Source organism: Haliotis rubra, unplaced genomic scaffold (genome assembly GCF_003918875.1).
Source record: "Haliotis rubra isolate DU_JTF1 unplaced genomic scaffold, ASM391887v1 Scf915, whole genome shotgun sequence".
Lineage (NCBI taxonomy): Eukaryota > Metazoa > Mollusca > Gastropoda > Lepetellida > Haliotidae > Haliotis > Haliotis rubra.
Genome location: NW_025767652.1, coordinates 15,179 through 31,110, shown reverse-complemented (window position 1 = coordinate 31,110; position 15,932 = coordinate 15,179). Strand labels below are relative to the sequence as shown.

The window sequence follows — 15,932 nt, the reverse complement described above, 5'->3', positions numbered from 1 at the left end:
TTTAGCTGAATATTCACGTGATCTATTTGTCAAATTCAAGTGAAAACACCTGTTAAATGTACATGTGCTGGTCACCCGTTGTGCACCTGTGCTGGTCACCCGTTGTGCACCTGTGTTGGTCACCCGTTGTGCACCTGTGCTGGTCACCCGTTGTGCACCTGTGCTGGTCACCCGTTGTGCACCTGTGCTGGTCACCCGTTGTGCACCTGTGCACCCGTTGTGCACCTGTGTTGGTCACCCGTTGTGCACCTGTGTTGGTCACCCGTTATGCACCTGTGTTGGTCACCCGTTGTGCACCTGTGTTGGTCACCCGTTGTGCACCTGTGCTGGTCACCCGTTGCACCTGTGCTGGTCACCCGTTGTGCACCTGTGCTGGTCACCCGTTGTGCACCTGTGCTGGTCACCCGTTGTGCACCTGTGCTGGTCACCCGTTGTGCACCTGTGCTGGTCACCCGTTGTGCACCTGTGTTGGTCACCCGTTGTGCACCTGTGCTGGTCACCCGTTGTGCACCTGTGCTGGTCACCGTTGTTGCACCTGTGCTGGTCACCACAGTTGCACCTGTGCTGGTCACCCGTTGTGCACCTGTGCTGGTCACCCGTTGTGCACCTGTGCACCCGTTGTGCACCTGTGCTGGTCACCCGTTGTGCACCTGTGCTGGTCACCTGTGCTGGTCACCCGTTGTTGCACCTGTGTTGGTCACCCGTTGTGCACCTGTGCTGGTCACCCGTTGTGCACCTGTGCTGGTCACCCGTTGTGCACCTGTGCTGGTCACCCGTTGTGCACCTGTGTTGGTCACCCGTTGTGCACCTGTGCTGGTCACCCGTTGTGCACCTGTGCTGGTCACCCGTTGTGCACCTGTGCTGGTCACCCGTTGTGCACCTGTGCTGGTCACCCGTTGTGCACCTGTGCTGGTCACCCGTTGTGCACCTGTGCTGGTCACCCGTTGTGCACCTGTGCTGGTCACCCGTTGTGCACCTGTGCTGGTCACCCGTTGTGCACCTGTGTTAAGTTGTGTTATGCAGTATTCTTTATGGGAAATGAACTGGATCCTGGGCAACATTGTTGAGTATTTAGGAAGAGTCTAACAACAGTTCTCTCTGCCTTGTCATAAGAGATGACTAATCGGATTTTGTGCTCAGACTTGCTGACTTAGTTGAAATATCATCGTATCCCAATTCTGTAGATCAATGGACTCTCTGGTCCAGGCTTGATTATTTCCAGGCTGTTGCCATATAGCCATTCTCTTCCCATAGCTGGCAGGTGAGCAAATGAGGCAAATTAACATTTCATAGTCCAGCAATGAAATCCGGTAAACAAAAAAACGCACAGTCGACAAAATTTAAGTGGTAAATTTATTTGTATTGAATTCTACACATTCCCTCTAGTCATCGCTTCAGTAGAATGTGAATTAGAAGAGTTTGGCCACATTCTGATGCAGCACTCCAAGCTTGTGATACATTCCAGTCCTCCTCCTCCACCTCGAGGTGTAACACAGTCCGGCAACACAGTCCGGCTGTACAAACAATTAATATAGTTACTTGATGGGTAAATGTCAACCCATTCTGTTAATAGGATCTATCGTCAGGCAGCCATGCTGCTCCCCCCAGAACAGTGAGGTCCATATCACAGACATATATCTTAACACAACTATGTACAACAGTGGTCGTCTTGTGGTTACTTCTTGCCATCCTTCTTCTGCTGTTTCTGGGCCTTCTCCCGGGCATTGGACAGGTCGTACTTGAAGCCCTCCTTCCTGGCAGCTGACTCCCGCTTCCGTACCGTCTTCATCACCCGATCCTGCAGCTCCACACGGGTCATAGGTCGCATCTCATCATCATCAGCCTCACTTCCTTCACTCTCGTATTCATCACTACAAGAAGACAGGAAATACAAATGATCATCATAGTCTTCCAGCACCCACTGTAGCACATCTTAATTTGCTATGCTCTCTTAGCGCTAAGATAGTCGTAAGTGCCATACATTAACATTAACAACTATCTTAGCTAAAGAGCTTCGAAAATCTAGGCCCTGGCCCTTAGCAAACAATAACTGCATTTCAGGTTTGCAAGAAGAAAGACTACACTTCTGATATGAAGCTTTATTTGTGAAGCGGTCCAGGTAACGGAAGGGAGATCCCGTTCCCTCAATCACGGAGGATGATTAAGGATATTTGTGTTGGTTAGCTAACACACTTGTGTATATTATAATAACACTAATATGACAACATCTACCGACCCCAACTCAACTGACATTTTGAATATTCCCCCCGTGTTATAACATCTACTGACCCCAACTCAAACTGACATTATGAATATTCCCCCGTGTTATAACATCTACTGACCCCAATTCAACTGACATTATGAATATTCCCCCCGTGTTATAACATCTACTGACCCCAACTCAACTGACATTTTGAATATTCCCCCCGTGTTATAACATCTACTGACCCCAACTCAACTGACATTTTGAATATTCACCCCGTGTTATAACATCTACTGACCCCAACTCAACTGACATTTTGAATATTCACCCCGTGTTATAACATCTACTGACCCCAACTCAAACTGACATTATGAATATTCCCACATGTTATAACATCTACTGACCCCAATTCAAACTGACATTATGAATATTCTGACCCCAACTCAAATTCAACTGACATTATGAATATTCCCCGTGTTATAACATCTACTGACCCCAATTCAACTGACATTATGAATATTCTGACATTCTACTGAATAATTCAAACTGACATTATGAATATTCCCCCATGTTATAACATCTACTGACCCCAATTCAAACTGACATTATGAATATTCCCCATGTTATAACATCTACTGACCCCAATTCAACTGACATGAATATTCCCCCGTGTTATAACATCTACTGACCCCAATTCAACTGACATTATGAATATTCCCCGTGTTATAACATCTACTGACCCCAACTCAACTGACATTTTGAATATTCCCCCCGTGTTATAACATCTACTGACCCCAACTCAAACTGACATTATGAATATTCCTGCATGTTATAACATTTACTGACCCCAATTCAAACTGACATTATGAATATTCCCCCCGTGTTATAACATCTACTGACCCCAACTCAACTGACATTTTGAATATTCCCCCCGTGTTATAACATCTACTGACCCCAACTCAAACTGACATTATGAATATTCCTGCATGTTATAACATTTACTGACCCGACAGTGGGGGGCATGACAGGAAGTTGTTGCTGTGGCGCTGCTGGTCCCTCGCCCAGCAATCCGTGACCCTTGGTTTCATATCTGTCCTGGACCTGCAAACAGTGTCACATGTCACACTAAATGTATCACACACACACACACGTTTCTGTTTCCATGGTCTCAAGCAGTGTCACATGTCACACTAAATGTATCACACACACACGTTTCTGTTTCCATGGTCTCAAGCAGTGTCACATGTCACACTAAATGTATCACACACACACGTTTCTGTTTCCATGGTATCAATCAGTGTCACATGTCACACTAAATGTATCACACACACACACGTTTCTGTTTCCATGGTGTCAAACAGTGTCACATGTCACACTAAATGTATCAAACACACACGCACGTTTCTGTTTCCATGGTGTCAAGCAGTGTCACATGTCACACTAAATGTATCACACACACGTTTCTGTTTCCATGGTGTCAAGCACTGTCACATGTCACACTAAATGTATCACACACACACGTTTCTGTTTCCATGGTGTCAAACAGTGTCTCCTGTTATCTGATATCACAGATTGTCTGAGTTCCAGGAATGAAACTGTAGATCACTCAGACAGGTCAAATGTAAAACTGAACTGACAGGCTGGCTCACTGATTTTATCCATTTGGGATAGACAAAGACAAAGCCTGGAGAAAAAGAATATCTATGTTCTTAGCCTCAAGTATGAATCATATTTCTGAATTTAGATATGTAAACACTGTTCTTTACATTCCCTGAAAACAACATCTATCACTGAACTCCCAGACGGTCCTACATCACCTGAAGCCACAGACGGTTAATGTCACCACTCACTGATAAACTCACCTTTGTGCTGTTATAGGCCTGAACTGCCAACAGTTCATTTGTTCTCTGTTCAATGATGCCTAGGTACTGTATCATGTTGCCCTCCGTCACCCCTGTCGCCGCACCTAGCATGTCATCAATAGCTGACCTCTCACAGTTGATCTTATTGAAGAGTGAGTCGATACCTGCAAGAAGCAAGGGTGACTGTAAGAGGTGCTATGGTGTGATTAAAACCTGCACAGTGAACCAAGTGAACACACAAAACAATTCATTCAAATGGGTTCAGGTTATTGGCTGAACAAAAATTAAAGTGTCATAAACAAAATCTGCACTGCATCTCTCCTTTAGACAAAGGAGGTGGTCACCAAATTTGAAAACAATCCAACCAAACGTTTTTCAACTTATTGGTTCACTCAGAACAAATGTTTTCAGACTGACAGATGGAATTCTTGGATTAACTTTACCCCACCTTTTCAGGTTGGGGTAAAACAAATCATCACCAACCATATTCTTCGTATATTCAGAGTTGGAATATTGTTAACAGCAATATAAAAACGGAAGACTCCTCGTAACCCATGTGTCACCTGCTTTCAGTTGGTCCAGGATTTTAGACACCTCCTTGTACTTCTGCTCATTGTCATCCGCATCTTGAGAGGCTTCATTCTGTTTTTCTTCCAAGTTCTTCAGGATGTGTTTCCTCTGTGTCTCAAGGTCAATACCCTCGGCCTTGAACTTCTCAATTTCATCTTTGATCTGTAGACAGGCAGAACAGGAACTTGCAAAGACAGGCTTTAACACAGCTGATGTAAGAATGTAATTAAAACATTCCTTGTGTATAAGGATCACTTATATGTAACGCACACACCCATTTTGGGGTAGAAAGGTCATAATAAGGTGAGTGCAACAGGACATTGATAGACCCAACAGTAATTTAAGAGGACTAACTTGAGTACTTCAGTTCGAACTTGTTGACATGCTATGTCTGGTGTTACATGCACAGGCTAATATCACGGCATTGGCAGAAATAATCAAACCTCATTGTTGGTACTCAGTATGCTCACACACCTCCTCCCAGTTTGAATTAAGTTTTATAAAGGGGTAAACTACTGTCTGCATACAAAAAAGTACACTAAAACAGAAATTCCCCGAAAGCATCAATATTTAGTCTAATGATCTACTCTAAATGAGTGAATTATAACTTAGGTACTGACAATTTCACTGTCATCGTTCAGGTACTTACTAGCTGAATGTCATCGTTCAATTTCTCAATCTCATTGTTTTGTTCATTGACATAGTTGAAGAGAGCAAAGTTACGGTCTTCAATTTCAATGAATCTGTTGACGAGAAGGTCCAGGTCATCCTCCTGTGTCATCTCCTTGATGAGTTCGAAGGCTTGCTCATACGTCTCCACGGAGTCTTCCTGACTCTCTTTCTTACGCTCAGCCTCCAGCGCCTCTGTCAACACAACATTGCCACATGACGTAAGACATGTAGCCGTATTAGTTGTAGGGCTCCACAATGTTCAGGAAGGAATCACCATACACATTTCCAGGGCAGTTAACATGTATTTCTGGTATAAAATCATGGGCAAAATTATAACACTGAATATTTTCTGGGACAATATTTCACAAAACCAATTCCTGTTCAAGAAAACCTAAAGTCTAATACCAAGCTATGGGACATCATTCTAGCCATGCTGTTATAACGCAGATATAAGCTGACCTTTCTTCTGTCTCCATGCAACAAGCTGAGGATCTTCCTGTCTTTCCTGGCCCTTGATGCCCATGAATTCCTTCAGCTTGCGGTCATGGTCGATGATGCGGACCAGCTCCTTCATCTCTGCATTGTGCGTGCTGCATGTCTTTATCTGCCTTGTCCTTCAATACAAGCATCTTGGCCTGGGCGTCATCCCTGGTGAAACATACAACATTAGCATCAGCATCTTGGCCTGGGCGTCATCCCTGGTGAAACATACAACATTAGCATCAGCATCTTGGCCTGGGCGTCATCCCTGGTGAAACATACAACATTAGCATCAGCATCTTGGCCTGGGCGTCATCCCTGGTGAAACATACAACATTAGCATCAGCATCTTGGCCTGGGCGTCATCCCTGGTGAAACATACAACATTAGCATCAGCATCTTGGCCTGGGCGTCATCCCTGGTGAAACATACAACATTAGCATCAGCATCTTGGCCTGGGCGTCATCCCTGGTGAAACATACAACATTAGCATCAGCATCTTGGCCAAGGCATCATCCCTGGTGAAACATACAACATTAGCATCAGCATCTTGGCATCTTGGCCTGGGCGTCATCCCTGGTGAAACATACAACATTAGCATCAGCATCTTGGCCTAAGCATCCCTGGCATAACATGAAAGTCAGCATCATCCTGGTCCCTGGTGAAACATACAACATTAGCATCAGCATCTTGGCCTGGGCGTCATCCCTGGTGAAACATACAACATTAGCATCAGCATCTTGGCCTGGGCGTCATCCTGGTGAAACATACAACATTAGCATCAGCATCTTGGCCTGGGCGTCATCCCTGGTGAAACATACAACATTAGCATCAGCATCTTGGCCTGGTGAAACGTCATCCCCTGGTGAAACATACAACATTAGCATCAGCATCTTGGCCTGGGCGTCATCCCTGGTGAAACATACAACATTAGCATCAGCATCTTGGCCTGGGCGTCATCCCTGGTGAAACATACAACATTAGCATCAGCATCTTGGCCTGGGCGTCATCCCTGGTGAAACATACAACATTAGCATCAGCATCTTGGCCTGGGCGTCATCCCTGGTGAAACATACAACATTAGCATCAGCATCTTGGCCTGGGCAACATCATCTTAGCATCAGCATCTTGGCCCAAGGCCATCCCTGGTGTGGCCTGGCCAAACATACAACATTAGCATCAGCATCTTGGCCTGGGCGCCATCCCTGGTGAAACATACAACATTAGCATCAGCATCTTGGCCTGGGCGTCATCCCTGGTGAAACATACATTAGCATCAGCATCTTGGCCATCCCTGGTGAAACATACATTAGCATCAGCATCTTGGCCTGGGCGCCATCCCTGGTGAAACATACAACATTAGCATCACATTTGGCTCAAGGCCATCCCTGGTGAAACATACATTAGCATCAGCATCTTGGCCTGGGCGTCATCCTGGTGGTACAACATTAGCATCAGCATCTTGGCCTGGAAGGCCATCAAACATCATCAGCATCTTGGCCTGGGCGTCATCCCTGGTGAAACATACAACATTAGCATCAGCATCTTGGCCTGCATCTCATGGCAAATAACATTAGCATCAGCATCTTGGCCTGCGTCATCCCTGGTGAAACATACAACATTAGCATCAGCATCTTGGCCTGGGCGTCATCCCTGGTGAAACAAACAACATTAGCATCAGCATCTTGGCCTCCCTGGTGAAACATACAACATTAGCATCAGCATCTTGTCATCCCTGGTGAAACATACAACATTAGCATCAGCATCTTGGCCTGGGTGTCATCCCTGGTGAAACATACAACATTAGCATCAGCATCTTGGCCTCACTGGTGAAACAAACAAGGCATCATCCCTCCCTGTGAAACATACAACATTAGCATCAGCATCTTGGCCTGGGCGTCATCCCTGGTGAAACATACAACATTAGCATCAACATCTTGGCCTGGGCGTCATCACTGGTGAAACATACATTAGCATCAGCATCTTGGCCTGGGCGTCATCCCTGGTGAAACATACAATATTAGCATCTTGGCCTGGGCGTCATCCCTGGTGAAATATACAACATTACCATCAGCATCTTGGCCTTGTCATTGTGCCTGGTAACAAACATTACATTAACATCTAAGTATCTAGGCATCCTGATCTCACCTGGTATCGTAGGCCTCTGTGGAAGTCTGGATCCCCTCCCATTTCCCGCCGCAGTTGGCGCAGCTCCTTCTCTAGTTTCTTGTAGAGATTCTCAAACCTTTTGTGTTCCGTCCTCAGTCCCTGGATTTCATCCCGCAGTTTGGCGTTGTCAGACAGGGAATCATTGAATCGCTTCTTGGACTGAAGTATGAAATCAACATTCAACTCAAGTAACCTGTATATGAATCTTCACATACATCTTTCATAGGTACTGACACACTCAAGTTTCACCTTGACCTAGTTTTACCTGATTGCATACATGAAGTTATAATGAGGTTTGATGCTATGAGTCTCACCTGGTCCAATCTGTTCTCCAGCACGCGGACTGTCTTCTGTGTCTGTGTGGTGTGCTGGGCACTCATGTGAACACCCCCCATGTTCTTATGCTGGTTGCGAATCTTTTTTTCCCATTCTCGGATCTTAGCATCAAGTTCAACGTGATTTTGCTTCTCCTCCTTGATTTCTACATCACAGTCATCTGCCAGAATAAATCTAAGTCTAAAGATTATAGTTCAATACTTTCATGAAACACATCATCAGTATGTCTTACACACAATCAGTAGATCTAGCTCACTAGCACAATAAATCTTAAACATGATGGACAAGTGTTATACACCATGAATAAGTGTTATCCTCCATCGGTAAGTGTTATACACCATCAATAAGTGTTATACACCATCGGTAAGTGTTATACACCATCGGTAAGTGTTATACACCATCGGTAAGTGTTATACACCATCACTAAGTGTTATACACCATCGGTAAGTGTGCTATACACCATCACTAAGTGTTATACACCATCACTAAGTGTTATACACCATCGGTAAGTGTTATACACCATCGGTAAGTGTTATACACCATCACTAAGTGTTATACACCATCGGTAAGTGTTATACACCATCACTAAGTGTTATACACCATCACTAAGTGTTATACACCATCACTAAGTGTTATACACCATCACTAAGTGTTATACACCATCACTAAGTGTTATACACCATCACTGTTATGTTATACACCATCACTAAGTGTTATACACCATCACCCATCTAAGTGTTATACACCATCGGTAAGTGTTATACACCATCACTAAGTGTTATACACCATCACCATCAATAAGTGTTATACACCATCACCATCATCCAGGTAAGTGTTATACACCATCACTAAGTGTTATGTTATACACCATACACCATCACTAAGTGTTATACACCATCGGTAAGTGTTATACACCATCACTAAGTGTTATACACCATCACTAAGTGTTATACACCATCACTAAGTGTTATACACCATCACTAAGTGTTATACACCATCACTAAGGTAACACCATCACTTATACACCATCACTAACACCATCGGTAAGTGTTATACACCATCACTAAGTGTTATACACCATCACTAAGTGTTATACACCATCGGTAAGTGTTATACACCATCACTAAGTGTTATACACCATCACTAAGTGTTATACACCATCGGTAAGTGTTATACACCATCACTAAGTGTTATACACCATCACTAAGTGTTATACACCATCACCATAAGTAAGTCGGTAAGTGTTATACACCATCGTTTATACACCATCACTAAGTGTTATACACCATCACTAAGTGTTAAACACCATCACTAAGTGTTATACACCATCGGTAAGTGTTATACACCATCACTAAGTGTTATACACCATCGGTAAGTGTTATACACCATCACTAAGTGTTATACACCATCGGTAAGTGTTATACACCATCACTAAGGTTAAACACCATGTTATACACCATACACACCATCGGTAAGTGTTATACACCATCGGTAAGTGTTATACACCATCACTAAGTGTTATACACCATCGTAAGTGTTATACACCATCACACCATCACCATCAATAAGTGTTACTCGCCATCGGTAAGTGTTAAACACCATCACTAAGTGTTATACACCATCAATAAGTGTTATACACCATCACTAAGTGTTATACACCATCACTAAGTGTTATACACCATCGGTAAGTGTTAAACACCATCACTAAGTGTTATACACCATCAATAAGTGTTACTCGCTCTCGGTAAATGTTATACACCATCGGTAAGTGTTATACACCATCACTAAGTGTTAAACACCATCGGTAAGTGTTACACACAATCCATAAGTGTTACACGGTCTCGATAAGTGTTATACACCATCACTAAGTGTTAAACACCATCGGTAAGTGTTACACACCATCAATAAGTGTTACACGCTCTCGATAAGTGTTATACACCATCGGTAAGTGCTAATATCTTTTCAGCATCATATCTACTACATGGCAATGGACAAGCCTGACAACACCCCCATCTGCCTGGTACATTGCTCCACTGTACATACCTTTAGCCTCCACCAAGGTCACCAGTGTGTCTGTATGCTCCTCATCACGGACTTGGTTACTTCGACTTTCAGCAAGACGAAGTTCCTTCAGCAGTTCCTGTTTTTCCTTTTCCAGTTGATTCATCTCTGCTCTGAAATAACATTTGAAATTCCATGTACATTCTAGTGGTGGACAATCTTCTATTAAGAAGGTTTGTTTGCTGGGTATGTGTGCAGGTCATAATGGCAGTTTGTACAAAGACCTTTTGTCTTATTATCCAAATATGACCTAAGCATCATTTTCAGTTAAGTTTAATGACAAATATGAACTACTAATAGTGATCTACACTTCGACTGGTACACTGGTACAGCTGACTGTGAACACCATGTGTATGGAACTACAGCTGACTGTGAACACCCTGTGTATGTAACTACAGCTGACTGTGAACATGCTGACTGTGTGTGTAGAACTACAGCTGACTGTGAACACCCTGTGTATGTAACTACAGCTGACTGTGAACACCCTGTGTGTAGAACTACAGCTGACTGTGAACACCATGTGTATAGAACTACAGCTGACTGTGAACACCCTGTGTATAGAACTACAGCTGACTGTGAACACCCTGTGTATGGAACTACAGCTGACTGAACATCATGTGTATAGAACTACAGCTGACTGTGAACACCATGTGTATAGAACTACAGCTGACTGTGAACACCATGTGTATAGAACTACAGCTGACTGTGAACACCATGTGTATAGAACTACAGCTGACTGAACACCCTGTGTATAGAACTACAGCTGACTGTGAACACCATGTGTATAGAACTACAGCTGACTGTGAACACCCTGTGTATAGAACTACAGCTGACTGTGAACACCATGTGTATAGAACTACAGCTGACTGTGAACACCCTGTGTATAGAACTACAGCTGACTGTGAACACCCTGTGTGTAGAACTACAGCTGACTGTGAACACCATGTGTATGTAACTACAGCTGACTGTGAACACCCTGTGTATAGAACTACAGCTGACTGAACATCATGTGTATAGAACTACAGCTGACTGTGAACACCCTGTGTATAGAACTACATCTCACTGTGAACACCCTGTGTATAGAACTACATCTCACTGTGAACACCCTGTGTATAGAACTACATCTCACTGTGAACACCATGTGTATAGAACTACAGCTGACTGTGAACACAATGTGTATAGAACTACAGCCGACTGTGAACACCCTGTGTATGCAACTACAGCTGACTCTGAAAACCATGTGTATAGAACTACAGCTGACTGTGAACACCCTGTGTGTAGAACTACAGCTGACTGTGAACACCCTGTGTGTAGAACTACAGCTGACTGTGAACACCCTGTGTATGTAACTACAGCTGACTGTGAACACCCTGTGTATAGAACTACAGCTGACTGTGAACACCCTGTGTATAGAACTACAGCTGACTGTGAACATGCTGTGTGTGGAAGTAATACTGAATGATTTTCTCAACATGTGTTGCTGTACAGAAGACTGTCTGGTTACCTTTGTTTCCGGATCATGTTGGTGGACTCCTCTGTGTAGGCCGCACGGTCACCTTCCATGATGCGGTACTGCCTCTGCAGCTTCAGTAGCTCCCCCTCCTGTAGACCCTCCATGTCAGGGTCACTCACATCTGACCGAGCTGATCGTGGGCGTGGCATTGTGGCACTTGATTAGTTCCTAAAGCATCAAGAATTAACAACTACGTAAAGCTGTGGTGCTTGCAGTAGAATGAACACATAATATACCATCAGTTATAGCAAACTGTTCAAGCGTCTGGTCTGCTGTACTAAATATTATCATATAAAATTCCTACGAGTGGCCAGTTATATATCACAAATTCCCAGCGACGTGATTATTGTAACTCTACTATTATTGATAAGTATTCCATGGCAACATAGATTTACTGTTTATATCTACACACACAAGCTTTACTGAAAATCATACCATGAAGGTTACCGTCCATTAATTCCCTCTACCACATTGGCGATATCTTTCTTGTGAAGCATGATATTTGATAAGCACTGGTTCTTAACATATATTCACAGAAATGAATAAGGGAACAATGAATGTACAAGTGTTCCTTTATTTATTTCCAGAATTTCACCCACAGTGCAATACATACCTTGTGAAGAAACTTGGAAAAAATAAAGAAACACTTGTACTTTCATGTGTTCCCTTATTTGTTTCCATGAGTATATTTGGGGTGGTGGGTTAGCCTAGTGGTTAAAGCGTTCGCTCGTCACCAGGTTCGATTCCCCACATGGGTACAATGTGTGAAGCCCATTTCTGGTGTCCCCTGTCATGATATTGCTGGAATATTGCTAAAGGTAAAACTCACCCAACTCACTCACTCTTAGTATATTTCATGATTTATGACATTTCAGTCACAATGCCTCTTAAATACCCTTCTGGCTTGTTGAGTATTTCTGAACTATGACTGTATGAACTGTCAAACTCAATAAACGTCAGCCACCAACATCAGCAATGAATCATATATATAATAATATACACTTATCTCCATATCACGACAGACTATATAGATCAGTGTCTGATACTGTTACTTCACACTGTGCGGGCAAGCATCAACATCATCACAGCTCACTGTTGCATTATTTATTGAGCGAATGAGGTTTATGGAACAAAATTGCTTGAACTATTTCGACTGATGCTGATAATATTTGCGTAGTAGTAATTATCCAATTATTATCAAAAACACCATGTATTTGAGAATGAAAATTGTCCACACCCTGGCCTGTAAATTTACACCTAGCAACAGAGAGTAACAAATTGTTTGACTGTTACAAATTACAGCTTGGAGAATCTGAATGGACATGCTATATTGTAATCCTTGCATTTTGATGCATATGTGATCCACAAAAACTCGGTTCCAGTGCGTTAAGTGACTAACTACAATTACAAAGGTTACATTAACATAACGTGTTACAAACTGATCAGCATACATGCCAAGGCTATTTATTTGGCAGTTTTGGTATACAAACATTTGCATATTCAGTTCTGGCTCTTGCTTCAGTGAAACCTATAAATGTGTGTGTTTTTTATACCTTTGATAATTTAGGGATGACTAGAATGCCACTCAAACAAATCATTTGATAATATAAGCTTGAAGCTGAGAATATTCTATAAAGAGAAACTATAAGTCCTGAAATTGTGTTCTCATTCTAACATTGATATAAAATAGGTTAATACTCACATACATACCGGTATATATACATCATTCTCAACATAAAAACAGGATAAGTGATAGAAATGAAGATGTTTGAGCCACTCGTTTAAGAAAAACAAAAACATATCACATACATGTATTTTCTTTAGGAATGATCTAGTCCAGCATATAACCAGACGATTCCGTAATAGAGTGTTTGCATGTTTATTATCAATTATGAGTTCAAGAGGTTGGTAGGAAATGTCACAGTTTTCTAGAACCCTAACAACTATACAAACTGATCTGATGATGCAAATACTGAAGTTTATATTTACCAAGACATATAAACGTCAGAAGGAATGAGAACATTAGCAAACCCTGGAGTAACCCTGGAGTTTTACCATTATTGATACAATATACCGGGTTATGTTATGGGTTTTGAAAAGCTTGAAGACGATCTGAAAAACGTAACATAAAAGACAAGGTTATTGTAAATGCAACCTGCCATTCAATTATTTACTATGTGTGTGTTTGCCAACACACCGCATTATACAAAACAAACCGAACAAACACTGCAGTCATAATGATTATTATCAACATTTTTGCTAAAATGGGTCGTACACTGTACATACCGTAATGTAATCTAATGACACTACCCATACTGATGATTATTGACCATGGCTTTGGGCAGCAAGCCTTTACATTTCACGGTATGATATACATATTGAAAGGCACCTGCGATATTATAAGTATGGCCATTAGATCTAGGCTACGTGTTTACAAGCCTTCCGCTTCGGCACCACCAAGGAAAGCAGCAGCAAGCATCTACCACAGCAACCGACACAATCATTAAGTGCTTGGGTTCATGATCGATAAATGATGAAGCAAAATGAAAACATTAATAAGAAATGTAACATACGTGGTAGTAAATCCCGTCCGCGGGTGGAGTTTAGGCCTGACTGACACCACCGTTCACAAGCACTTGCTATGATGGCGGAATTCGTTGACGATGGTTGCTAAGGGAAACACGTATTTCCCTTAAGGGGACGTAACTGTGGCTAAGCAAAGCTCTTTACAGCGAAATAACCTTCACCTCGTATCCGGCGTCGTTCCCGAGCTTTACAATCCATAGTTACGCTGGAGAAGGGACATAACAGTGAGGACCATACACGCAGTATGTCCGTCCCATGACACCCAAGATTATTTAATTACTTGCAGGGATTTGCACTTTATCACTTACCGGACACTCAGTTTACTCTTTATAGCTGTGAGTTTGTTTTGTAAACAAGAACTAGTCGGGTGTGTGTGTGTGTGTGTGAGTGTGTGTGTGTGAAAGGAGGGGGAAATAGGGTTGGTTGCTTTTTTGGGTGGTAACACCACTGTTTGAAAATTTCTATTTTATGTTCCCCCTGATTTCTTAATAAGTATACTACCCCGTTGCCGTGATACCTTAGTGCGACGTTAAATATAGCAAATAACAAGAAGTAATTATGTTTTATAGGTACTTGAGTTGCACAAAGACGTGAACAGATGTACATGCAGTGTGGAGACAAATACACAATCACGAAAGTGGAAGTCAGATATATATTTGTCGTTGTGCTAAAAAGCTGGCATTTTCAACAGTTCATAATTTATGGCTAGGTGTGTGTGTGTGTGTGTGTGGGGATGATTTTTTTATGGAGTAGCATGTACAATGTGAATGACCCCCCCTACAATTTATGTACAAAATAAGGGGCAAATGAATGGAATGACACGAATGCGTGCTTTCAACAGCGATATTGCAAGGACATTGGGTTGCACAAGACAAACCATAATTCGGCTGTTTAACCGTTTCAGTACGACAGGCCAGACATGTGATCGACCCAGAAGTGGACGTTCCAGAGTCACAACACCCCAAGAGGATCGCTATCTGCGGGTTATTCACCTACGCAACTGGATGTTGACGGTGACGTCATCAGCAGCCACATCATTAGGTCATCGCGTAAGCCGATTCACAGGGACAAGGCGACTTAGTCCTGCTGGCATGTATGGGCCAACCGACCGCTGCGTTGGTCATCACTACATCGCTGTTTACAATGTCATTTTGCTGATAAAACACGTGTATTGCAGTGTGCTTCAACATACATTTTCCATTTCATCAAAAGGTTTTGTCATTTTTATCTTATTGGAAGAAACACAACCTGTGAGAGAGAAATTATTAACGGTCCCTAAGCGGAAAAGATTGTCATAAGAACAACCTTGTACATGGCGGAAATGTACGTTACCATCAGATGGGAAATGAAAGAAAAAATGTCCAGTTGAAAAAACGGCTGCGTAACTGCCAACAACGGTCGCTCTCTAGTGTGGTAACGTACATTTCTGGTGTGGTAACGTATATTTCTGGTGTGGTAACGTACATTTCTGGTGTGGTAA

At 42.6% G+C, this 15,932-nt stretch overlaps 1 protein-coding gene across 1 annotated transcript; it reads right to left on the bottom strand.

The window, feature by feature from the left end:
• Positions 1-1,339: 1,339 nt before the first annotated feature.
• LOC124264238 (coiled-coil domain-containing protein 63-like) lies at positions 1,340-14,549 on the bottom strand. The gene is given in 13 exon segments (XM_046698974.1): positions 1,340-1,871; positions 3,210-3,304; positions 4,066-4,229; positions 4,629-4,797; positions 5,285-5,499; positions 5,767-5,893; positions 5,895-5,955; positions 7,936-7,974; positions 7,976-8,115; positions 8,271-8,452; positions 10,336-10,466; positions 11,858-12,034; positions 14,440-14,549. Coding segments are annotated over 12 exon segments (1,677 nt in total). The 5' UTR covers positions 12,016-12,034; positions 14,440-14,549; the 3' UTR covers positions 1,340-1,675.
• Between the last annotated feature and the right edge of the window lie 1,383 nt (positions 14,550-15,932).